The sequence below is a fragment of the Dipodomys merriami genome, unplaced genomic scaffold (genome assembly GCF_024711535.1).
Source record: "Dipodomys merriami isolate MVZ:Mamm:240054 unplaced genomic scaffold, mDipMer1.0.p SCAF_18, whole genome shotgun sequence".
NCBI lineage: Eukaryota > Metazoa > Chordata > Mammalia > Rodentia > Heteromyidae > Dipodomys > Dipodomys merriami.
The window spans coordinates 11,288,573-11,314,057 of record NW_027203159.1 but is presented as its reverse complement, the minus strand read 5'-3'; the positions used below and the strand labels follow the sequence as shown (position 1 = coordinate 11,314,057).

The following is a 25,485-nucleotide window of genomic DNA, read 5'->3' as shown; positions in this document are numbered from 1 at the left end:
GGGACAGAGCCCAGGCCCAGAGTTCAGGCCCCACAACTAGAACCCCTCCCCCCCCAAAAAAACAATTAGACACCAGAAAACCAGAAGTGGCTCAACGCGATAGTGCATTAGCCTTGAGCTGAAGAGCTCAGGTACAGTGTACAAGCCTGAACTTCCAAGTCCCATGACTGACAACAAAACAAAAACCAAAAAACTAGGACTAGGACTTAAGCAGTCAGCATTTGAATGTGAGGGGACCTACCATTGCTTCAAAAATCTAAAGGGGATGCCAGGCCCTTATTTATACCTTAACATTCATAGAACACTCACCAGAGGAAGAGGAGAAAAGTGCACTCACGGGCTGTTTCACTCTGAGCTCTCTCCAACAACCATCTTCTATACTGCTAACAATTCCACCTGCCACTGCTGCTCAATAAAATCATGGCAAACACCCAATGGCAGTTCAAACGCCCCCCCCCCCTTTCCTTTTGCCATAGATAACTCCTACCAGGGGATCAGTGTGTATTTAGTTCGTGTGTGAGTATAACCCCACGCATCAGCTTCCTGTTCTTTTTAACTCCTACTAAACCTGTAGGAAAATCCAGGTGGCCTTCCTTCACCTCCCGAGCCCTATTCATATTGGGACAAAAGAAAACAAAAATACTCCTGCACTCACAGAGAAATAAACGAAATGAATGTAAACAGCCCAAGACAGTTCCCCCGCTCTCTCACAGACACCACCATTTTGCAGAATAACTCTCCTTGGATCTTTTCCCCCTCTTCCCAAGACCATATGTATATGTGTATATGGTGTGTGTGTGTGTGTGTGTGTGTGTGTGTGTGTGTGTGTGTGTGTTCATTCCTGCCCACAACACAGTTCCATTCATACGATCGTATGATGATGGCTGGGCGGGGGGAGGGGGGGGAGCGGGGGCTGAGAAAAGATGGGTCACCATAAAACCAAACTCCTAACGGGACTCCGGTGGCTCACGCCTGCAAATCCTACGGAGGAAGAGGAGGCTCAGATCGCGGTTCAAAGCCAGCTTGGGAAGTGAGGTCCGTGACCCTTATCTCCAATGAACCATTAAGAAAAGAAAAGCCGGAAGTCGAGCTGTCTCTCTCAAAGTGGCAGAACGTTAGCCTTGAGCAAAAAAGGTCACCTCAGAGACAGCCCACAGGCCCCAGAGTTCGAGCCCCAAGACCTGCACAAAACAAGACAAAAAACTCCTAAAGCAAACACAATTAAAACAAAACCAAAGCCACCACCTGGAACGCCACAAGCCTGGCTGCACTGCAGCACGCTCGTGGCAAGGCCCGGGGAGGGGACAGCAGGGGCCGGGGCGACGCGGGCCCCGCGGGCCTGGGGATTCCACCTGAGCGCCCGAAAAGCGCTTCGAAGCCCTGGGTCCCGATCATTCCGAAAACATCGCCCTGAGTTCCCCCGGCGCTGCTTCAAACCTTAGCGAAAGCTCCACATCTCCAAACAAACAAATAAACAAACAAACAAACAAAATCACCTCCGCCGCCGACGCCGTCCCCAGCCGCCCGGACCGTAGTAGCGCTCACGCTCCCCTGACGTCATCCTCGCGCGACCCTTCGCAAACTAGGAAGCTGATTGGTCCACGGGGCTGGGAGGGGGCGTGGCTGGATGGAGTGGGTGGGCGGGGAAGGTCTGCGGCACGCAGACCGCTGAAGCGAACGGTGCGGCGCGCGGAAGGTTGGTCCGGCTCGGGCCACGCGCGCCGGGGCGCGCGCGCGCGGTAGACGGGGGTTCCTCACCCCCTTGCCCCCCCACACACACAGGTGGTGCCAGGCCGGAGTCCTCCGGACGCTTCGGATCGCGGAGCGGGGAGGAGAGGCAATGGCTGGCAGGTCCAGGCCCGGGAGCGGGAGGCGGAGCGCACCCCCAGCCTCCTTCCTGGACACGGAGCCCGAGAACGAGCATCCTCCGAGCAAACGGGCCCGGAGCTGCTCGGCGGGCCTGGGCCTGGACACCGAAGACCCCTTCGGCGAGCATGGGGAACTGATGGCCAACGATCTGGAGGAACTCGACGTCCTCGCGTCCCAGGCTTTGAGTCAGTGCCGGGCAGAGGCCCGAGACATGTCTAGTGAGTGTTCTTGGGGTGTCTTGTGCATCCCCCCCCCACCCTGCCTGCCTCCTCTTCCTCACACTCCCACCCCACCTAGGCGGGTGATCACAGATCTCAGTCCCCATCTATGGAGGGGTGGTGATCGCAGAACCCCGTGGCCAGAGTCACCCAGATTTCAGCCGCGATGGTTGTGTTCCGGAGGAGCCTTTGATTTGAGAGGAGAGATCGGAACGTCAGATCGCCACAGTTTGCACGTAGAGAGAGAGAGAGATTCACATTTTTTTTCACTTCCTTCTCGCAAGTGTCTGGCACTGCGTTCTTGGTTCTAAGCAGAGATCTTTGGAACACACCTGGTAGCACCATCAGAATCGTCACTGCTGCGAGAGGCTTTAGTTCTTAGGAGGTCTTCTGCCAGGACTGGCACGAAAGAGAAGACAGACTGCTATATATGTTAGATTGCTAAATCTTTTCCTACGTCTGAGTGTGAGAGAGAGACAGACAGACTGACTTGACTCATTCCTGGGCCTTCATTCTCAGGGTCTGGGTGCTATCCCTGATCTTTGGCTCAAAGCTAGTGCTCTACCACTCAAGCCACAGCTCTACTTCTGGCTCTTTTTTTTTTTTTTTTGGTAGTTTGGTGAAGACTAGAGTCTAACAGGTTGGGAATGTTGCTTAGTGGTAGAATGCTTGTCTAGCATGCATGATGCCCTGGGTTCCATTCCTCTGTACTATATAAACAAAAAAAGTGGTGCTGTGGCTCAAGTGGTAAGGTGCTAGCCCTGAACAAAAGAAACTCAGGGACAGTGCTCAGGCCCTGAGTTCAAGCCCCAGGACTGGCAAAAAAAAAAGTCATAGACTTTTCTGTCTGGGCTGGTTTTGAACCTTGAACCACGATCCTCAAATCTCAGCTTCCTGTAGCTTGGATTTCAGATGTTAAACTACCAGTGCCTGCCTCCCTGCTTTGCTTTTAAGAATGATTCTTTTTCTTTTCTGGAAAAAGTTGGGAAACATTGACTCCTGAAATTTATGTGGAATTTTTTGACAGTCCTGGGGCTTGAACTCAGGCCTGGGCACTGTCCCTGAGCTGCTTTTGCTCAAGGCTAGCACTCTGCCACTTGAGCCACAGCACACTTCTGGCTTTTTCTGTGTATGTGATACTGAGGAATTGAACCTAGGGCTTCATGCATGCGAGGCAAGCACTCTTATTACTAAGCCACTTTTTCAGCCCTATGTGGAATAGTTTTTGAAACAAGGTCTTATATCTAGCCATGCTGGCCTTAAACTTGAGATTCAAGATTCTGCTACCTCTGCCTTCCAGGTGCTGGGCTTAGTGTCATGTCACCTTCCTTGAATTATGGAATTTTTTTAACAGGTGTTTATAAGGTCTACAGATTTGATGAAATGCCAAAAAGTCCAGCAGGGAAAAACAGAGAAAATACTCCAGTTAACGATAACTGTCAATTTGAGGTACTTCAGACACAATACAAAGAACTTGAAAAAAAGGTAACTTTTGGGGTATTTTTGCCTTATTTCTTGGTGTGTTTGGCTGAGAGCAGTATTGGGAGTTTGAACTCAGGGTCTAAAACATACTAGGTAGATATATATCCTTCCACTTGAAACATACTTCCAGCTCCTTTTTTTTTTTTTTGCTGATTTGTTGTTTGTTTTTGTTTTTGTTGTTGTTGTTTTGTCAGTCCTGGGGCTTGAACTCAAGGGCTGGGCACTCTCCCTGAGCTTCTTTTGCTCAAGGCTTAGCACTCTTAACACTTGAGCCACAGGGTGACTTCTGGCTTTTTCTGTGTATGTGGTACTGAGGAATAGAACCCAGGGCTTCATGCATGCTAGGCAAGCACTCTACCACTAAGCCACAGTTAAGATCCACTCTGGTTATTTTTTTTTATTGTTCCTTTGTATTTATTTCTTTTCTTTTTCCTGAGCCAGCCCGGACCCATGATCTCCTGTTTATGCTTCTTGCATAGCCTGGATAACATGTCTCTGCTACCATGCCCAACTTTTTCTGTTGAAATGGAATCTGATTAACTGTTTTGCCCAGACTGGCCTACAGTAATGTTTACCATTGTTTCCAGCTGTTGAGATGGAGTCTTGGGAATTTCTTTTTTTTTTGGGGGGGGGGGTCTGGTCGTGGGCCTGAACTCTGGGCCTGAGCACTGCCCCTCAGCTCTTCAGCTCAAGGCTAGTGCTCTACCACTTGAGCCACAGCTCCACTTCTGGCTTTTTTCTTTTTTGCTTATGTGGTGCTGAGGAATCGAACCCAGGGCCTCAGGCATGCAAGGCAAGTGCTCTACCACTGAGCCACCTTCCCAGCCCCTAGTCTTGGGAATTTCTTACCTCAACTGGAGTTTGCCCCCCTGAGTAGCTAGAATTACAAGGACAAGCTGCTAGTGCCTACCTGTTCTATTTCTGTGCTGAGGATAGAGCCAAGGGCCTTGCATAGATAAGCGTGCTCTACCACTGAGCTACCTTCCCAGCCCTTGAAATAAAAATTTTTTTACGCAACCATCTAGATTCATCCCCAATAAATGAAAGAAGGTTGGGGAAAGAAAGCTAGATGATGTAGACTGAAAGAAACCAAAGAATAAGATTGCTAACCGCAAGCAAGGCAAGAAAAGAAAACATTGTACATCAGACCAAACACAAATACCAACTAAGATGAAAGTATAGCATAGGGATTTTGTTTTGCTGGTCCTGGATCTTGAACTCAATACCTGGGTGCTGAACTAGGAATGTGGCTTAGTGGTAGAATGCTTGCCTAGCATTTATGAAGCCCTGGGTTCCATTTCTCAGTACCACATACACAGGAAAAGCCAGAAGTGGCGCTGTGGCTCAGGTGGTAGAGTGCTAGTCCTGAGCAAAAGAAGCTCAGGGACAGTGCCCAGGCCCTGAATTCAAGCTCCAGGACTGGTTAAAACAAAAAGAAGACCTGGGTGCTGGGTGCTGGTAGAATTAGTGCTTTATCGTTTTGAACCACAGCTCCAATTCCAGATAAGAATTTCACAAACCTTCCTGCTCAGGCTAGCTTCAAATCATGAGCCTCAGATCTCAGCCTCCTGAGAAGTTAGGATTATAGGTGTGAGCCACCAGTTCCCCACTGTTCCTTAACTTTTTCTTTCAAGGCTAGCACACTACTGCTTGAGCCACAGCTCCACTTCTGGCTTTTGCTAGTTTACTGAAGTAGCTAGGATTAAAAGTGTGAGCCACTAGCACCAGGCTAGCATGTTTAAGTGAAGAACATGACATCATAGTAATTACTATTTTACTAAATTGCAAGAAAGAATCTCAGGACAGTCCTCAGGCCCTGAGTTCAAGCCCCAGGACTGGCAAAGAAATAAAGATTCTTTGTACTAAAAAACTGAGCAGAGTGCTGTAGCTGAAGCCTGTAATCCTAGGTACTCAGGAAGCTGAGTTCTGAGGATCCTAGTTTGAAGCAGCCTTGACAGGAAACTAGAGGAGACACTTATCTCCAATAAACTACTTTTGAAAAAAAAAAGAAAGAAAAGCTAGAGGTAACACTGTGGTTCAAGTGGTAGAAAGCTAGCCTTGAGCACAGAGAGGCTCACAGAGCCTGGCCCAGAGTTCAAGCAAACAAAAACAAAACAAAACAAAACAAAATATGTGAATGCCAGAGGCTGCTGCTTTATGTCTATAGCTACATAAGAAGTTGAGATCTAAGGATCTTGCTTTGAAACCAGTCTGGGCAGGAAAGGCCCATGAGACTCTTATTTCCAATTAACCACCTAAGAACCAGAAGTGAAGCTGTGGCTTAAAGTGTTAGAGCACTAACCTTGATCAAAAAGAGCTCAGGGACAGCGCCCAGGCCTTGAGTTCAAGCCCCAAACCCAAAACCAAAATACTGACATGTTGAATTAAAACTCCTTTGTACAGATTACTTACAGGTAGTTAAAAAAAATAAAATAAAATGATAAATTAAATGAATTTTAAAAAATTTTTAAACTCAGGGACATAATATGGAGTCTTAAGTTTTGTGAAGAATTTGACTGTTAGAGCCTGAAGATTCTGCACAGGACAAGTGATATGTGCACAGGTACATGCTTAAACTGTGGTGTTCATTTGGAATTCACAGCTGAAGACAATGGAAGAAGAAATCCTTGTTAAGAATGGAGAGATTAAAATTTTGTGGGACTCACTCTTTCAGACAGAATTGGTTCTTGAAGAACAGAGAAGAGCACAATTTCTTCTTGAGCAAGAAAAAAGCCAAGTACTTAGTGAAAAAGAAAAGGAATTCTCCAAAAAGGTGAACGGGAGTGTATTTGTTTTATATGCTACGGACAGAAGTTTTTTGCCTGCTTGTTGAGTTCCTCTAGAAGCAATGACCAATGTTAACTGTAAATCTTCCAGGGAAATTTCAGAAGTTGTTTGTCTTAGATACTTCCTGCTTAAGTAGGGAGCTGGTGGCTCACATTTGTCATCCTAGCTACTCAGGAGGCTGAAATACAAGGATCGAAGTTCGAAGCCAGCCTGGGCAGAAAAGTCCCCCTGAGACTCTTAGCTCCAATTAACCATTTATAAACCAGAAGTGGCTCTGTGACTCAAGTGGTAGACCATTAGCTAGCCTTGAGCACAAAGAGGCTCAGGGACAGCACTCAGGCCCTGAGTTCAAACCCCATAACCAATAATAACAAGAACAAAAAATACTTTCTGCTTTTGGTGAATACCATATACTTTTTTTTTTTTGTCAGTCATGGGGCTTGAACTCTGGGCCTGGGTGCTGTCTCTCAGCTCTTCAGCTCAAGGCAAGCACTCTACCACTTGAGCCACAGTGTCACTTCTGGTTTTCTGGTGGCTTATTGGAGAGAAGAGTTACAGACTTTCCTGCCTGGGCTGGCTTTGAACTGTGATCCTCAGAGCTCAGCTTCCTGAATAGCTAGGATTATAGGCATGAGCCACCAGCAGCTGGGACCATATACTTTTTTTTTTAGACTCTGCATATTGTTTACACGAAACAGGCTTAAGACTCTTTTGGAAAGTCAGGAACTCAGTTAACCTATCTTAGACCAAAAGGAAATGTATTGATGTATTGGCTTCTATTTCCAAGTCTTTTTTTTTTTTTTTTTGCTGTTCCGTGAGCTTGAACTTATGGGCTTGGACTGGTTTTCTACCAATTGAACCACAGTTCCACTTCCAGCTTTTTAGTATTAATTAGAGATAAGACTCTCACAGACTTTCTTCCTGGCTGGCTTTGAACCTTCATCCTAGATCTCAGCCTGAGTAGCTGGGATTAAAGGCATGAGTCACTTGTGTCCAGCCAAGTCTTCTATTTCTTTCTTTCTTTTTTGTCAGTTGTGGGCCTGACCTCTGGGCCTGGGTACTGTCCCTCAGCTCTTCAGCTCAAGGCTAGCACTCTATGATTTGAGCCACAGCGCTACTTCTGGCTTTTTCTGCTTCTGTGATACTGAGGAATCGAACCCAGGGCCTTATGCATGCAAGGCAAGCACTCTACCACTGAGTCACCTTCCCAGCCCCGTCTTTTTCTATTTCTAAGGCATTAGAAATTAAAGGACTTGAACTTCCATGGACACATTTTGAATCTCTGTGCTATAGACAGGTTCCATAGTTATGACTCTTCTGTTCTTATAGTCATATTTCTTTTTTTCTTTTTTCCTTTTTTTTTTTTTTGCCAGTCCTCGGGCTTGAACACAGGACCTGGGCACTGTCCCCGAGTCTCTCTGTATTCAAGGCTTGCGATCTACCACTTGAGCCACAGCACTACTTCCAGCCTTTTCTGAGTAGCTTATTGGAGATCAGAGTCTAATGGACTTTCCTGCCTGGACTGGCTTTGAACTGGGATCCTCCAGATCTTAGCCTCCTGAGTAGCTAGGATGACAGGTATTAGCCACCGGCACCTGGCTTGGGTCTTCTTTTGTACATCAGCACAGGGTTTGGGTAAGGCTTTCAGATCCTCTGCTCATACTTTCAGAACATGGAGTTGTACACCACTAAGTTGATTAAAAGACCCACAGGTCACAGGTGTGGTGGTTTATACCTAGAATCCTATTTAGGATGCTGAGGAAGAAGAATTAAGAGTTTAAAATACTCTGGCCTACATAGCAAAACCCTGTCTCAAACAAACAAACAAAAAAGATCGACTTGTTACTGGTGAGCCTGTGGCAACTTGCCAGTCTCTGTGCTTAACATTTTATATTTATTCTACTTAATCCCCAAGTATGATGAAGAAAGGGCTGGTATTTAAATCCTCACAAATCTCCTCTACAGTAGGTAGCATCAAATATCTGTCTAGAATGCCATGCTGCCTTTCAGGGAAAAATGGGTGACATTTGATATTTTAGGACATTTATCTCAGAACAAACTTTCGTATGCATTTTTTATCATTTTTCTTTTATTAGCTTGGAATTTTAGCCAAGAGATTTTTTTTCTTTTTTTTTGGGTCAGTGGTGGGGCTTGAACTCTGGGCCTGGGCGCTGTCCTTCATCTCTTCAGCTCAAAGCTAGTACTCTACCACTTGAGGCACAGTGCCACTTCTGGTTTTCTAAGTTGGAGATAAGAGTATCATGGACTTTCCTGTCTGGGCTGGCTTTGAAGCATGATCCTCAGATCTCAGCCTCCTGAGTAGCTAGGATTACAGGCATGAGCCATCAAAGCCTAGCTTAGTTGTGGGGTTTGAACTCAGGGCCTGGGTGCTATCCCTGAGCTCTTGCTCAAGGCTAGTAGTGCTCTACCATTTGAATCAGAACACCATGTATGGTTTTCTGGTGGTTAATTGGACATGAGTCTCACAGACTTTCCTGCCTGGGTTGGCTTTGAACCGTGATCCTCACATCTCATCCTCCTGAGTAGTTAGGAATACAGGTGTGAGCCTCTGGAGCCTGGCTGTGATTTTTTTCTGTGTGTTTGTGTTGATGCAGTACTACATGTTTCTTTTGCTCTCTAGCTCCAATCCCTGCAGTCTGAACTCCAGTTTAAAGATGCAGAAATGAATGAATTAAGGACAAAACTTCAAAACAGTGAACGAGCAAATAAATTGGCTTCTCCCTCCATTTCCCATGTCAGGTAAGAATGGAGCAGTTTTACATTGGTTAACAAAATATCCACATAAGCCAGGCACTGGTGGCTCATGCTTATAATCCTAGTTACTCAGGAGGTTGAGATCTGAGGATTGTCATTCAAAGCCAGCCTGGGTAGGAAAATCCATGAAACTCTTACCTTCAATTAACTGCCAAAAATGCCAGAAGTAGAGCCATGGCTCAAGTGGTAGAGTGCTAACCTTGAGTAAAAGAAACTTAGGGACAGTGCCCAGGTCCTGATTTCAAGCCCCAGGGCTGCTCAAAGAAAAGAAGAAGAAAAAGAAAATGTCTGCATAATAACACTTGTCAGGCTGGTCTTCAATGAAACCCATCTAGACTCTACCACCTGGACAGTGTTTTTCTTTATACAGATTCCAAGATTGTTTGGATGAGGCCAGAGTTCTCTAAAAGTACTTTCTGCTTTGCCAGGCGCCAGTGGCTCAAGTGGTAGAGTGCTCACCTTGAGATGAAGAGCTGAGGGACAGCGCCCATGCCCAGAGTTCAAGCCCCACAACCGACAATAATAAGAAATTTAAGGGGCTGGGAATGTGGCTTAGTGGTAGAGTGCTTGCCTAGGATGCATGAAGCCCTGGGTTCAATTCCCTAGTACCACATAAATAGAAAAGGCCAGAAGTAGCTCTGTGGCTCAATGGTAGAGTGCTAGCCTTGAGCAAAAGAAGCCCAGGGACAGTGATCAGGCCTGGAGTTCAAGCCCCAGGACTGACACAAATAAATAAACATAGTTCCTTCAGCCTAGACAGCTGAAAAGATAATTGCCAAATTTTAGGGATAGATCAGCCTAACATTTTAATGAAATTTGTTTATTACAACAGGTTATTGCCTAAGTATAAGTGTATTTCAGACCTATTTAGCATATTTTCTGCTCATTGGCTTCCCTGAGACTTTACTCTAACATCTCCTCCTGCTATAAAATGGCTCTACCCAGAGCCGGGCACTGGTGGCTCACACCTGTCATCCTAGCTACTCAGGAGGCTAAGATCTGAGGATCGCGGTTCAAAGCCAGCCCAGGCAGGAAAAGTCTATGAGACTCTTATCTCCAATAAACCACCAGAAAACTCGAAGTGGCACTGTAGCTCAAGTGGTAGAGCACTAGCCCTGAGCTGAAGAGCTCAGAGACAGCACCCAGTCCCAGAGTTCAAGTCCCATGACTAACCAAAAATAAAAAGGCTCAGCCTACTTAATGGTCTGTGCTATGCTGTGCATTCTTCTACCTCAGCAATTTGGCACTGCAAGTGTCAGTCTTAATATCTGAACTGTGTTAGGGCTTTTCTGCTCATAGTGGTGAGGGTGGTTTTGTTTGTTTGTTTGTTTTATAAGTCCTAGGCCTTGAACTCAGCTTGGGCACTGTCCCTGAGCTTCTTTTTGCTAAAGGCTAGCACTCTACCACTTGAGCCACAGTACCTACCACTTGAGGCTTTTTCTGCTTATATGGTACTGAGGAAGTAAACCCAGGGCTTCATGCATGCTAGGCAAGCACTCTACCAGTGGCCACCTTCCCAGCCCAATCAGGATGTGAAATGGAACTTCTTTTGCCAGGTAAGTCAGAAGAGCTAAGGAAAGTCTGTCCTCACATATCAATTACATGGAAGGCCCCAGGGTTGTATAATCAGATCAGAGGCTAAATCAGATTGGCTTCTAAAGACATTAGTGCTAAGGAGCTTGCTTAACTTTCACACATTATCCATCTCTCATAGTGGGGCTTGAACCCAGGCTCTCATTCATGCTAAATAAGTACTCATGCACACTTTTTTTTCCTTTTTGTGTCAGTTGTAGGGCTTGAACTCAGGGCCAGGGCGATGTCCCTGAGCCTTTTGTTGTTGTTGTTGGCTGTGGGGCTTGACCTCTAGGCCTGGGCGCTGTCCCTGAGCTCTTCAGCTCAAGGCTGGTGCTCTACCACTTGAGATAAGAGTCTCATGGTTTTCCTGCCTGGGCTGGCTTTGAACTGTGATCCCCATATCTCAGCCTCCTGAGTAGCTAGGATTACAGACGTGAGCCACCGGCGCTTGGCATCAATCAGACTCTTATTTCCAGTAAACCACCAGAAAACCAGAAGTGGCGCTGTGGTTCAAGTGGTAGAGTGCTTGCCTTGAGCTGAAGAGTTGATGGGCAGCGTCCCAGGCCCAGAGATCAAGCTCCATGACTGACAAAAAAAAAAGAATAAAATCCTTTGGGTCAACATACTCAAACATGAAAAGTTCAAATTTTGTTGGAAGTTTTATAACTCAATCTTTTAAGTGGGGTTAGCCAAATTCTGACTAGGGTTTCATGGCTAACTTGTTCCAGTCCTAGGAAAAACCCTTCTGTGATTGTAAAGCCAGAAGCATGTTCACCACAGTTTGGAAGAACACCTTTTCCTACAAAGGAGTCTTTTAATGGCAACATGTGTATTCCTCACCAATGCCAAACAGAGCAAAGATACAAATCTGTGAGCAGACAGGGTAAGTCAAGACTAATTGATTGCCAGGTAACAGATTGTTGGGGCTTCAAAACAACCATCCTTATTTATTTTCTCCCCATTTCTATGGGTCAGTCATCACAGGGGTCAGTGGGGTACAGCTTACCTGTTCCCAGCTTATGGGGCAATCCTAGAAATCTGGCGGCTGGAAGATCTGTTTCCAGGTGACTCATTCACATGGCTGACGACTTACTTCTTCTAGAAAGATCATCTACCAGTAGTTGTTTACACAGTGAGATTGTGCTCTGCTCATTTATTCTTAGAATTTGGGGGCTGAGAATGTGGCTTAGTGGTAGAGTGCTTACCTAGCATGCATGAAGCCCTGGGTTCAGTTCTATAGTACCATATACCTAGAAAAGGCCGGGAGTGGTGCTGTGGCTCAAGTGGTAGAGTGCTAGCCTTGAGCAAAAAGTTCAGGGACAGTGCCCACTGTTCAAGCCCGAGTTCAAGCCCGAGACTGGTAAAAAAATAAATACATAATTTACATATATCAACTCTCTTCTCGCCCTCAATCTTTTCAAATCATTGATCATCAAAACCACTCTTGAGAAACTGGGCTCACATTATTGGTGTTGAATAACTCCAAGCAATAGAACCCATCGGCCTAGATGTGAGTCCCAGTTTACCAGCTTTCCCTGAACTGGGCCAGTTTCCTAAGCTCCGTGCCTCAGTTTCCCACCATGTAAAACAGCTAATGATAACACTGCTCTGAAACAAATGACCTCCGAGTAAATCTTTCACCACGGGGTTTAGCCCCTGCTCAGCTCTATATAGAATGTTAGTGGTTACTGGTTGTTGTTGTTGTTGTCTTTTACATTTGAAATAAGACAAACAGCTTAATCTTCTTCTCTTTCCTTGTGAATTTCTATCTTACATGAACAATGGCAAAAGATGTGAGGGAAAGCTGGTGTTGGTGGCTCACACCCGTCATCCTTAGCTACTCAGAAGGTTGAGATCTGAGGATCATGGTTCAAAGCCAGCCCAGACAGGAAAGGCTATGAGAGACTCTTACCTCCAATAAATTACAAGAACAAAAACAAAAACAAAAACTGGAAGTGGAGATGTGGCTCAAAGTGGTAGAGTGCTAGCCTTGAGCACAGAAACTCAGGGACAGTGCCCAAGCCCTGAGTTTAAGGACACACACACACACACACACACACACACACACACAGAGAAATATGAAGATGGGATGGATCTTGAGCTTTTGGCTCTGGTTTTGATCCAAGGTTGAAGACAAACCAGTGTTACGAAAGTCATTACCTTACCTATAAGCATCTGATAAGTGAGTACTTTTGTGCTCAGCTTGATTTACATTTTATTGGTTTCAGATAAGACCCAGGGTCTGAGAATGGACCCCATAAAGCTAGAAGCACAGCAGGAAAGACTTGCTGACAGCTTGTTGCAGAGATCAAACATTCAAGGTAGCAGAATCCCTGCTTTCCCCCCTGCAGGGGCCTGCATATCTCCCCATTTGCCCTCTGTGTTGGGCAGAGTTGCCCTGCAAAAATGCTTAACCTCTGAGGACCCTCCCCAGCCCTCCAGCCCCCCACTTCCCACTTCTGTCCAGCAGTCATTCAGGATCCAGACAAATAGGAGTCTGACTGAATGGAAGACTATAAAATGGAAAGAGCCCATGAGCATTGTGTTTTACACCTGTAGTCCCCACTTCTCAGGAGTAGAGATGGGTGAATCACTGGAGCCCAGGAAGCTAGAACGGGCAATGTAGTGAGTCTCCACCCCTAAACAAATGCCCTAATTAGGGCTGGGAAGGTGGCTTAGTGGTAGAATGCTTCCCTGAGCATGCATGAAGCCCTGGGTTGATTCCTAAGTACTACGTTAACAGAAAAAGCCAGAAGTGGCACTGTGGCTCAAATGGTAGAGTGCTAGTCCTGAGCAAAAGAAGCTCAGGGACACTGTCCAGGCCCTGAGTTCATCATGCCCCAGGACTGGCCATAAAAAAAAAGTACCTAATTTAAAAAGGAAGTAAGGTTCCAGTGGCTCATGCCTGTAATTGTAGCTTACTCAGGAGGCTGAGATTTTGGAAAGTCAGTGACATTCTTATCTCCAGTTAACAACCCAAAAAGCTGAAAGTATGGTTGTGGCTTAAGTGGTAGAGCTCCAGCCTTGAGTGAAAAAGCTAAGGGACAGTCCCCGGGCCCTGAGTTCAAGTCCCTATACTGACATACACATACATACATACAAAGGTAGATCCTAGAGCTTTTGCAACCCTAGACAACCCTAGACTACTACTTAGTAGTAGTTTAGGAAACAGCTGCCATCTGAAGAACTTACACTCTTTTTCCTTCTGAGACTGTAGAAAAGGTCTCCTTAAGCCGGGTGCCAGTGGTTCACACCTGTAATTCTAGCTACTCAGGAGGCTGAGATCTGAGCATCATGGTTCAAAGCCAGCCTGGGCAGGAAAGTCCAGGAGACTCTTCTCTCCAATGAACAATCAGAATTGGTGCTGTGGGGCTGGGAAGGTGGCTCAGTGGTAGAGTGCTTGCCTTTCATGCATGAGGCCCTGAGTTCGATTCCTCAGCACCACATAAGCAGAAAAAGCCAGAAGTGGCGCTGTGGCTCAAGTGGTAGACTGCTCGCCTTGAACTGAAGAGCTGAGGGACAGCCCCCAGGCCCAGAGTTCAGCCCTCACAACTGAGAAAAAGAAAGAAAGAAAGAAAGAAAGAAAAGGTTTCCTTAGCCAGGTATAGTGGTGCATATCTGTAATCCCAGCACTCAGGAGACTAAGGCAGCAGGATCTCAAGTTCAAGACCAGCCAGGGTTACAAATAAGATCAAGGTCAGCCTGGGATACATAACAGAACCCTGTCTCAAAAAAAAAAATCAAAAACTAGGGGAAAAAATGAAAAGATCTCCTGTGTCAGAACCTTCTAGAATCACCTTGTTTTCTGCAGGTTCCATTTTGATAAACCTGCTCCTGAAGCAACCTTTGGCCCCAGGATCCTCCTTAGGTCTTTGCTACTGTTGAGCAGTTGTTCGGAGACTCCCGCTGGCACCTTCATGAAGCCACCAGGGCTTGGCAAGTAAGCATAAGACAGACTCCTGAAACGCTTGTCTGGGGGCTGGGAAGGTGGCTTAGTGGTAGAGTGTGTGCCTAGCATGCATGAAGCCCTGGGTTCGATTCCTCAGCACCACATACACAGAAAAAGCCGGAAGTGGCACTGTGGCTCAAGTGGTAGAGCACTAGCCTTGAGCACAAAAGCTCAGGGACAGCGCCCAGGCCCTGAGTTCAAGCCCCAGCATGTGCACATTCAATCAACCAACCAATCAATCAATCCATCAATCAATCAATGCTTGTTTGGGAAGGAGTTTCCTGGAAGTTTCCTGGTTAATTTCCCTAACCTGTTGGGCAGTGAAGGGAGTGAGTGAAAGGTGAATGGAGAATTTGCCAGGCAGGCAGTTTGGAGATTTTGACCTTTTTTTTGGCCAGTCCTGGGGCTTGAACTCAGGGCCTGCACACTGTCCCTGAGCTGCTTTTTGCTCCCTCTCCCACTTGAGCCACAACGCCACTTCTGGCTTTTTTCTGTGAATGTGGTACTGAGGAATCGAACCCGGGGCTTCATGCATGCTAAAGCAAGCACTCTACCACCGAGCCACCTTCCCAGCCAGCCTTTGACCTTTTTCTGTTTTCTTTCATTACCAGTACCCTGGCCAGGATCTCAGGCCTCAGGAACCCTGGGGGCCCCAGTGGGTCCTTTTCCCCCTCTATCCTGAGAGAGGCCCAGAATCTAGCCTTCGCTGGATTGAATCTAATTGCCAGAAACGAAAACTCCCCAGATGGCAACTCAGCCAAGGAAAGCCAAAGGGCCTTTCCACTCTGCCAACTGCCAGGCGCCATCTACCTCCTGTCCCTGGTGCATTTCTTCCTCAGTTTGCACTGCCAGGCACTGCAGGACGTAGCAGCAGCTAGGAGGAGCGGGGTGCCTGGAGATTCTCCGACACGTGCCCCTTGTGCAAGGAGTTCGGGTGGAGAGGCCAGCCCCGAGGACTTGATGTGCAGCGTGGAAGGCTTGTGTGTGGCCTCCCTGAGCATTCTCCACCATCTCGTGTGCCACAGCCGCCCCATCGTCTGCCTGTTACTCTCAGGAATGGGGGAAGGAAATGGGAGTTGGGTTCACAGACTGAGCTGTGCAGATATGACCTCAGCCCCCAGGGGGTCAGCCGACCACTCAGGACAGCACCCACTCTTGAAGATCCTTCTATACCTGGTGACCTTCTCTTCCACACCAGCAGGTTCCTTGCAAGTCAGTGTCCTGAGCAAGTGTCTCAAGGTTTTGGTGAAATTAGCCGAAAACGCTTCCTCTGATTGCTTACCCAGGTACAAAGTAGCATAAGAGGCAGGGATTAGACATGTGCGTCCTCCTGATCCCTTGCGGTATAATGCCTGGGTATTAATAATCATGTAATAATTATATAACTTATAAAAGGTATTAGAGGGCTGGGAATGTGGCATAGTGCTAGAGTGTTTGCCCAGCACGCATGAAGCCCTGGGTTCAATTACTCAGTACCACATACACAGAAAAAGCTGGAAGTGGTGCTGTGCTTCAAGTGGTAAAATGCTAGCCTTGAGTAAAGGCAGCTCAGGGACAGTGGCCCAGGCCCTGAGTTTGAGCTCCAGGACTGGCTAAACAAAACAAACCATATATGTGTGTGTATATATGTGTGTGTGTGTGTGTGTGTGTGTGTGTGTGTGTGTGTGTGTGTGTGTGTGTGTGTGTGTGTGTGTGTGTGTGTGTATGTCAAAGTAGCTTGCTATGTCTTCTGTGTGGCTTTGCCCACCCAGAATTTGGTTTGGTTTTTTTGAGTAGGGTCTCACAACGTAGCTCAGGTTGGTCTTAAACTTGGGGATCCTCCTGTTTCTTCTCCTGAATTCAGAGATTATGACTCTTTTTTTTTGGGGGGGGGTCCAGTTGTGGGGCCTGAACTCTGGGCCTGAGCGCTGGCCCTCAGCTCTTCAGCTCAAGGCTAGCGCTCTACCACTTGAGCCACAGCACCACTTCCAGCTTTTTTTTTCTTTTTTCTTATGTGGTGCTGAGGAATCGAACCCAGGGCCTCAGGCATGCAAGACAAACGCTCTACCACTGAGCCACCTTCCCAGCCCGATTATGACTCTTTTGACCAGCCCAACTGTAGACCTACTGTGTGGCCTTGAATATCTAAGCATGGTGAGGGCTTTTTTTGAGCCAATATTACCTTATCACCAGCATTCACTGCAGTATAATTTAGAATTTATTTACTTTCTATTTGGGACCTACCCATAAAATTTACTTAAAAAGAAGGTCTTAACTGGTGCTGGTGGCTCACACCTGTCATCCTAGCTACTGAGGAGGCTGAAATCTGAGGATCCTAGTTTGAGGCCAGTCCCAGCAGGAAAATCTATCCATTTGACATACTTTCAGTAAAGTACTAAAAAGCAAAAGTGGAGCTGTGGTTCAAATAGTAAAGTTCTAGGTAGAGGAAAAAAGGGGGGGGGAATTCAAAGATACTGACCACGTCCTGAGTTCACGCCCCCTCTCCCTCCCCGCAAAAAAAAAATAGGTTACCTTATTTTGCAATGGTGGCAGGATCTAATGAGGGTCTTGTTATCTCTTAAACCTCAGCCATCCTGCACGTATTCCCAAGATTGCTTCAGGCAGTGATCAGAGCAGCATTTGAACCCAGGTCTGACTGAGCTAAATCTCTCCATCTGGGGATTGTCTCCTCTCTTGCCTCTTTCAGATTACAATGTGTGTTACCAGTGCTGCCACCCTGCCTCAGCCCCCAGACGCCTTTGCCTTGTGTGCTTCTGGCCGTTGAGCTGCTCTCCCAGATTGCAGACAGTGACGGCCTCGTGCAACAGTTCTGTTCCCATTCAGGTAATATAATCTGCTGGGAATGTAGCGTAGTGGTAGAGTGTTCACCTAGGATGCATGAAGCCCTGGGTTCGATTCCTTCAGTACCACATCAACAGCAAAGGCTGGAAGTGGTGCTAGCCTTGAGCAAAAGCAGCTCAGGGACAGTGCCTAGGCCTTAGTTCAAGCCCCAGGACTGGCTAATCATCATCATCATCATCATCATCATCATCATCTGGGCCTCTTGACTGTTTCTTCTGAGGGCGGGAGGAAAGGGCTGGGGCAGGACCTGGTTCAGAGCTTCCCAGGGCTTCTACAGCTTGTACCCCAAAGCTTTGGATAGGAAGAGGGACTCTGCTTACGGGGCTGCTGTCCTTTTCAGAACGCTGTCTTCTACTGCTACCGTACTCATACATTACCTCAAAGCCTGACAAAGCTGCCTCACAGACACAGTGGCTTCAGTTGGAACAAGAGGTAAAAACAGGGGCTGGGAAGGTGGCTCAGTGGTAGAGTGCTTGGCTAGCATGCATGAAGCCCTGGGTTCGATTCCTCAGTACCACAAAAACAGAAAAAGCTGTTAGTGGTGCTAAAGAGCTAGCCTGGAGCAAAAAGAAGCTCAGGGACAGTGCCCAGGCCCTGAGTTCAAGCCCCAGTACTGGTTTAAAAAAAAAAAAGTAAAAATATCCAATAGTGAGGTCCAGATGTTCACACCTGTAATTCTAGCTACTCAAGAGGCTGTGATGGGAGGATCACAGTTGGTAGTTACCCTGGGCAAGAAATTGTGAGACTTATCACCAAAAACAAACAAAAAACAGCAATGAAGGTATGGCTTAAGTTCTAGAATGCTAGCCTTGAGGGGAAAAAAAATGCTCAGGGCCAGCAGCCAGATCCTAAGTTCAAACCCAAGGTCTGGCACAAACCCAAATCCAAGACATTCAAGATACTTGTATACTGTTTCTTGAGAACGCATCTTTCTCTTCTCTGGAGGAGAATGGGGCTGGGAGGAGATCTAATATGAATTTACCAAGCAGCTACAGAGCTGAAAGTTGGGGTGGGGGGTTCCACCCCCACAGATGCAAGTCCAAGATTGTCTTGTGACTTAGCATTGGACATCTAGTTCTGTCCTGGCTTTTTTTTGGTGGGGGAGGGGGGAAGAAGGGTCGCGGGAGGGTGCCTCATGGCTGGAGGTGGATGTCATAAGTAAGGTTTGTGCTGGTTCCAAGTCATGTGACCACTTCTCGGGCCCCTATTGGTGCAGAAAGCCTGAGAAAATACTGGGGGTTTGATCAAACATGATCTGTTCTCCTTCCAGACAGTCTGGCTCTTGGCCAAGCTGGGTATGCAGACCTCTTGCTCCCATTTCACTGGGTCTGACTGTCAATGCAGTGTGGAGGTAAGTAGCCACAGACCACCATAGTGGCAGCTCTGTGGGTGCCCAAGGGGCCCCCCTGATGAGCCACCATGTCCTGTCCCCCTCAGGTGGTCAGAGCTCTGACGGTGGTGCTGCACCGACAGTGGCTGACCGTGCGGAGGGCAGGGGCAGCCTTCAAGACTAACCAGCAGAAGCAGACTGTGCGCTGTCTCCGGGATGCTGTGTTGCTGCTACATAGCCTGTCCCAGAAAGACAAGCTGTTTTCTGTGCACTGCGTGGAGGTCCTGCATCAGTATGACCAAGTGATGCCAGGGGTCAGCACGCTTATCCGAGCACTTCCGGATGTCACTGACTGTGAAGGTAAAGCCAGCCAGGGATTCCCCCTTGCTGCCACCAAAGCTCAGAGCCAGTCAGACTTCTGGACCTTAGCATTGCCCCACTACCAGGGTCACGATCATGGGGACACGATCATTCCACTCAGGTTCCTCTCTGAACACACTGGGCTGCCGTCCAGTCCTGTCTATTGAGTTGGCCTGGCAGAGCCACGGGTTTTCTAGAAACATCTGGATCTGCAGTGCTTTTGTGATGACTTTGCTCGCAGGAAGTAGCTAAGGGAGTCAGGCCTGGACATGGGACTAGTCAATTCCTGTGGGTGCTGGGGGCGGCGAGGTGGGACTTCCTCTAGGCTCCAGCACATTGGGGTCTCCCCCCCTTTTTTTTTTGCCCCCCACTCAGAGGCAGCCCTGGATGACCTCTGTGCTACTGAGGCAGACATGGAGGACACCGAGATGGATTGTGCCTGAGGCGCCGTGCATCCAGCCACACGGGGGCACCAATGCCTCGGCTCTCTTCACTTCCTCCCTGCCCTCCCCCTCACCCCCTACCCCTTCCCTATTAAAAGCTGTGACCAATTCCTGCTGTAAACCCAGCCTTGTCTCAGTCTGATCTGTTTGGGCCAACACGGAAGGAATAGAACAGGATGAGATCCCACTGAGGCCTGAGTGCTTCTCCTCCCCCCCCCCTAACTTCTCTTGGTTGAGCTAAATCTGTCACCATAGCGACTGATCAGCCCGGAAGGCTAGCCCTGCCCTGCCTCTGGAATTGTCCTGAGTCATAACTTTGGGTTGGGGCCATTGGGAAGAAAGCTTTGTGCTAGAGGCAAGGAATGAGCCGGCCTTCAGCCTCAAAACCTGAAAGCCAGGAACTCAACACCATCAAAAGCATCTAGCAGGCCCCTGTCTCTCATGAAACAAATTCCCATCTCCCCCAAGGACTCCCACAGGCCGCAGAGCCCCCACGTGGCTAATCGTGCCAGCCAGGGGTGTGGGAGGGGGTGGCACAGCGGCAGATGGGAGGGAGGGAGGGGCATCCGGGCAGGAGGGCGGGGCCTTGCTGTAGAGGCTGGCCAGTAGACGCATCCAGTCAGTTTCATTTCCTGCCACTGCTGTCAGTCGAGGGATGACTCGGAGGAGTGGCGGCTCCAGTCATTGCTATCTGGCCTGCTTGGGTAAGTTGGAATACCCCTGAGAAGTAAGAGCAGGACAGAAAGTCCATGGGCTCCCCTACCCTGGTCTCGGTGGGCACTAGGGGAGGAGCTGAAACCCTAGGGAGAGGGGGGAGCCCCCCCACATGGGAGAATGCTTGTCCCTTTATGAAAACTACCCCCACTCTTCTCCCACTTCCGGTCCTTAGCCTGGGCACAGGAGCTTGGGGATCTGGCTTTTGCTACATAGATGGTACTAAGGAATCGAACCCAGGGCTTCATGCATGCGAGGCAAACACTCTCCCAACTAAGCCACATTCCCGGTTCCCACTTTTGATCATCCCATTGGCATTCATGTTCACACTCCCTCCCCATAATTCATGCCCTAGGTTCATCATGGACGGGCAGGCCTCCCGCCCTGGCCCCATGCAGACCCTCATCTTTTTAGACCTGGAAGCCACTGGCCTGCACTTCTCCCAGCCCAAGATCACAGAGCTGTGCATGCTGGCTGTCCACAGAAGGGCCCTGGAGAGCACCCCTACTTCCAGGGGACAGCCACCCCCGTTCCCCCGCGTGGTGGACAAACTCTCCCTGTGTGTGGCTCCAGGAAAGGCCTGTAGCCCAGGTGCCAGTGAGATCACCGGCCTGACCACCGCTGATCTGGCAGCACACAAACGACATCGCTTCGATGACAACCTGGCCACCTTGCTGCTAGCTTTCCTGCGGCGCCAGCCACAACCCTGGTGCTTTGTGGCGCACAATGGTGATCCCTACGACTTTCCTCTATTCCAAGCAGAGCTGGCTATGCTGGGCGTGGCTGATGCTCTAGACGGTGCTTTCTGTGTGGACAGTATGGCTGCCATAAAGGCCTTGGAACAAGCTAGCAGCCCCGCAGAGCGTGGCCCGAGGAAGAGTTACAGCCTGGGCAGCATCTACAACTGCCTGTATGGACAGGCCCCGACAGACTCCCACATGGAGGAGGGCGATGTGCTAACCCTGCTTAGTATCTGCCAGTGGAAGCCACAGGCCCTGCTGCAATGGGTGGATACTCACTCGAGACCCTTCGGCACCATCAAGCCCATGTATGAGATTCAGCTAAGTCAATCTGCTAGATCAGCCACTGAGCCACTGGCCAAAACCGGAAACATCAGCCCTAGCAGGAATAAGAGTTCCAAAGTTCTTCCTCCAATCAAGGTCTCTGGAGACACATTGGAAGAGGGACTGTTGGTTCCCCTGGGCCTTTTAGACTTCTTGACCTTGGCAGTGGCCACACTGTATGGGCTTACCCGAGCCACTCCAGAGCAATAGGCCAAGAAGAAAAAGCTGATGAATAAAAAGACTCTCAAAACAGCACTGAATAGTCTACTTGCCTTTCTCCTAGTCTGGGCCTTTACCCCACTACACACTCTCCTATTCAGGGTTTTGGGTTTGGTTGTTTTTGCCAGTGCTGGGGCTTGAACTCAGGGCGTGGGCACTGTCCCCGAGTTACTTTCACTCAAGGCTAGCACCCTACGACTTGAGGCCACAATGCCACATCTGGCTTATTTCTGTGTATGTGATACAGGGATCGAACCCAGGCCTTCATGCATGGCCACCTTCCCAGCTCCAGGGATCTTAGGTTTTTCATGGTATTTATCATCTCTTCTCGCTCTCCAAGCGGAAGAGCAAAGCTGTCAGCCCAAGATGAGGAGAAAAGTCAAGAAATCCAAACCGTACACACGCAAACTACTCAGCCGAAGGCCCCGACCCTGCAGCCAGGGCTCTGAAGAAAAGGGACAGCAGTTCCAAAAATGATTGCATTTATTTATAAACCAGGAGGCAAGAATCTAGACTGTTGAAAACACATGAACGATACAAAGCTAAGACAGCTGGTGAGACCTTTTTCAGGACAGGAATCACTGAGGTATTCTTGGTGCCTGGGTCAGAGCTTCTACCCAGGCCCTACACCCCTGCCTATAGTCAAGACAGTCCTTGAACTCTGGTGTCCCTACTGCCAGGACAATCTCTAGGCTGTAAGACAGGAGTTGGATGCTTTGTTTTGTTTCAGGCTTGGGGCTTGAACTCAGGGTTTAGGTGCTGTCCCTGAACTTTTGTGCTCAAGGCTGACACTCTACCACTAGAGCCACAGCCTTACTTCCAGCCTTTTCTGTGTATGTGGTACTGAGGAATGGAATCCAGGGCTTCCTGCATGCTAGGCAAGCACTCTACCACTAAGCCACCTTCCCAGCCCAGTGATGATCCACACATTTTAAAAACAGAAAAGGCCAGACACTGGTGGCTCACACCTGTCATCCTAGCTACTCAGGAAGCTGAGATCTGAGCATCCAGCCCGGGCAGGAAAGTCCTTGAGACTCTTCTCTTCAATGAAATCACTAGAAAACCAGAAGGGGTGCTGTGGCTCAAGTGGTAGAGCACTCGCCTTGAGCTGAAGAGCTTAGGGACAGCACCCAGACCCAGAGTTCAAGCCCCACGACCAAAAAAGGAGCAAAAAAAAAAAAAACCAGGTAAAAATGTTTGGCTAAAAGTAAAAACAACACTGCAGGGTAGAAAGCTGAGTGTGTTGATGGTTATAGCTCCTCCTATTGCTCACCTATAGCAGAGGTCAGGCAAGCAAACTTCCCTGTGGCCAGGACTATGACTCAGAGAGGACACAGGGACAATTCAAAGAGACAACCATCTGGGTTAGGTGGACCCCTGGCCGGAGGTTTTTGCCATAAGGAACTAGCTGACCCCCATTTAAGCATGATCCAGGCTTTTGTGTAAGAGGACATTTGCCTAAAGCATTGAGCTTCAACTTTCCCTACCTGCCTGCCTCATGGCTCAGATTTAACAAACAGCACCCCAAATCCTGGGGAAGGGGGGGGCGGATATGGGCCTCAAGTAGCAACAGACCACTCCTCAAACCAGGATATGTGCAAAAGTACTCACAAAAAAGAAAACTGTGCTATCCTGGTCACTTTGGGGTGAGTTCGAAAATAACTTCCAGTACTCCCCAATCTCTGAATTTGCTTGTGATTGCAGGAAAGCATTCATTTCAAGTAGAAAAGAAGAAAAAAAAATAATAAAAAAGAATAAAAAGTTTGGTCCCGCCCTATTTGGGCAAGGATTGGTCTGCACCTAGTGACCATCAGAAGAAGCCACCAATCTAGACAGGGCTCACATCTCACACAGGCCAATGGGGAACCTGCGTATACCACACACTCACACACATACAACTGCGCAGCATGATGGTAATTGAGTGGCAGCCAGAAACGTTGATCAGGGGGCTGCCTTTGGGGGTCCATGTAGGCTGGGTTGTAAGGAGGCTGGCTGGTAGGATAGGGCACGGCCGCACCTCCTGAAAGCAGAGAGAACACTGATTGGTGGGGGGCAGGGTGGGCAGGCTAGCAGAAGAGGGCATGAGATGGATTCCCTGAGGGACAGGGCAGGCAGAGGCATGAGGGGGTGAGGGTCAGCAAGGGGAGAGGGGCACCATAGATTCACAGAAGTACTTACCAGCCAAGGTCTCGTGGTAGGCCGGTGGGCCCATAGGCTGGGCTGGGTAGGGGGGTGGATACTGTGCCGGGTAAGGTGCTGTTGGCTGGGGTGGCATAGGCTGGTAGCCCTTGTATGTGGGTCCTGGATAGCTAGGAGGCACATTTGGGGGCTGAGGGTATGGAGCATGCACCACCGTGCTTTCTGTGGTGGTAGTCACAATGGCTGTGGAGAAAGAATTCCAATCAAGACCCGCTAGTAGACCAGCTCTAGTGACGCATGCCTATAATCCCAGCTACTCAGGAGGCTGGGAGCTGAAGATCAATCACAGTTTACAGCCAGCCCAGGCAGGAAAGTTCCAAGAGACTCTTCTCTCCAATGAATCACAGAAAAAAGCCAGAAGTGGCACTGTGTCTCAGGTGGTAGAGCGCTAAGCCTTGAGCAAAAGCAACTCAGGGGCAGTGTCCAGGCCTAGGTGTATAGTGGGGAGGGGGTTACCTGCACATAAAGGAGGCACAAAGTAGGACCAGGAGTGGGGATTGGGGGAGGAGGGGGGCTACTTACAATGGGGTTGCCGACACATCTTATACAAACAGCAACAGGAGCAGGTGAAGCAGACAATAATGGTGACCACAAACAGTACCAAGATGGTCAGGCCAATGGCAATCGTCGCTCCAAACCTGCCAAAGACCCAGTCATGACTCAGGGCTTCGGGGGCCCAGTAGTCCATCCTACAACCGCACCCCGGGGGGCCCTTCTGGTCCTCAATACAGACACAACAACTTCCTGGTACTTACAGAGTGCTCAACTGTGTCCTATTCCATTAGTCATGTATAAAATGGGGGTTGTTTGGGGGTGTTGGTAGTGCACGCCTGTAATCAAAGCTACTCAAGAGGGCTGGGAAGGTGGCTCAGTGGTAGCTGCTTGCCTCGCATGCATGAGGCCCTGGGTTCGATTACTCAGCACCATATAAACAGAAAAAAGCCGGGAGTGGCGCTGTGGCTCAAGTGGTAGAGCACTAGCCTTGAGCTGAAGAGCTGAGGGACAGCGCCCAAGCCCAGAGTTCAAGCCCTACAACACACACAGACACACACACAGACACACAGACACACACACACACAGACACACACACACACAGACACACACACACACACACAGAGCTACTCAAGAGACTGAGATCTGAGAATCATAGTTCAATGCCAGCCCAGGGAAGGAAACTCTTGAGAGCCTTTTATCTCCAATAAGCCCTCCAAAAATAAAGCTGGAAGTAGAACTGTGGCTCAAGAGGTAGAATGCTAGATGCTAGCCTTTTTTTTCTCCCTCGCATTCATGGGACTCGAACTCAGAGCCTGAGCACTGTCCCTGATCGCTTTTGCTTAAGGTTTGGAATCTACTACTTTGAGCCACAGCTCCACTTACGGTTTTTGAGTGGTTCATTGGAGATAAGAGTCTGAGGGACTTTTCAGCATGGGCTGGCTTTGAACAGTGATCCTCAGATCTCAGCTTCCTAAGTAGGATGACACATGTGAACCACTGTCACCAGGCAAACCTTGAGCCAAAATTCAAGGGACAGACAGTGCCCAGGCCCTGAGTTCAAGCTCCAAGACAAGCAGGGGAGGACGGGTGGGGGAAGAAAAGAAAGAAAATGGATTTGTTTGGGGGTGGCTGGTGGTTCATGACTATAATCCCAGCTACTCAGGAG

The 25,485-nt window shown here is 48.5% G+C and overlaps 2 protein-coding genes and 1 pseudogene across 2 annotated transcripts; 2 read left to right on the top strand and 1 right to left on the bottom strand.

Moving 5' to 3' along the window:
• Positions 1-1,840: 1,840 nt before the first annotated feature.
• Positions 1,841-19,750, top strand: LOC138829957 (ATR-interacting protein-like). Its single transcript, XM_070026448.1, is given in 15 exon segments — positions 1,841-2,087; positions 3,442-3,572; positions 6,172-6,342; positions 8,998-9,116; positions 11,435-11,589; positions 12,215-12,226; positions 12,935-13,027; positions 14,518-14,580; positions 14,583-14,646; positions 15,267-15,941; positions 17,342-17,478; positions 17,837-17,928; positions 18,767-18,847; positions 18,934-19,186; positions 19,562-19,750. Coding segments are annotated over 15 exon segments (2,361 nt in total). The 3' UTR covers positions 19,630-19,750.
• A 985-nt stretch (positions 19,751-20,735) lies between these two features.
• Positions 20,736-21,640, top strand: LOC138829956 (three-prime repair exonuclease 1-like). The gene has a single exon (XM_070026447.1). The coding sequence runs from the start codon at positions 20,736-20,738 to the stop codon at positions 21,615-21,617; it is 882 nt and encodes a 293-aa protein (XP_069882548.1). The 3' UTR covers positions 21,618-21,640.
• Positions 21,641-21,944: 304 nt separating this feature from the next.
• Positions 21,945-25,485, bottom strand: part of LOC138829991 (protein shisa-5-like) — a 15,993-nt pseudogene continuing 12,452 nt past the window's right edge.

What these genes read in the sequence shown, in the direction of transcription:
- LOC138829956 (XM_070026447.1), top strand. Translation starts at nt 20,736, where the DNA reads ATGCAGACCCTCATCTTTTTAGACCTGGAAGCCACTGGCCTGCACTTC.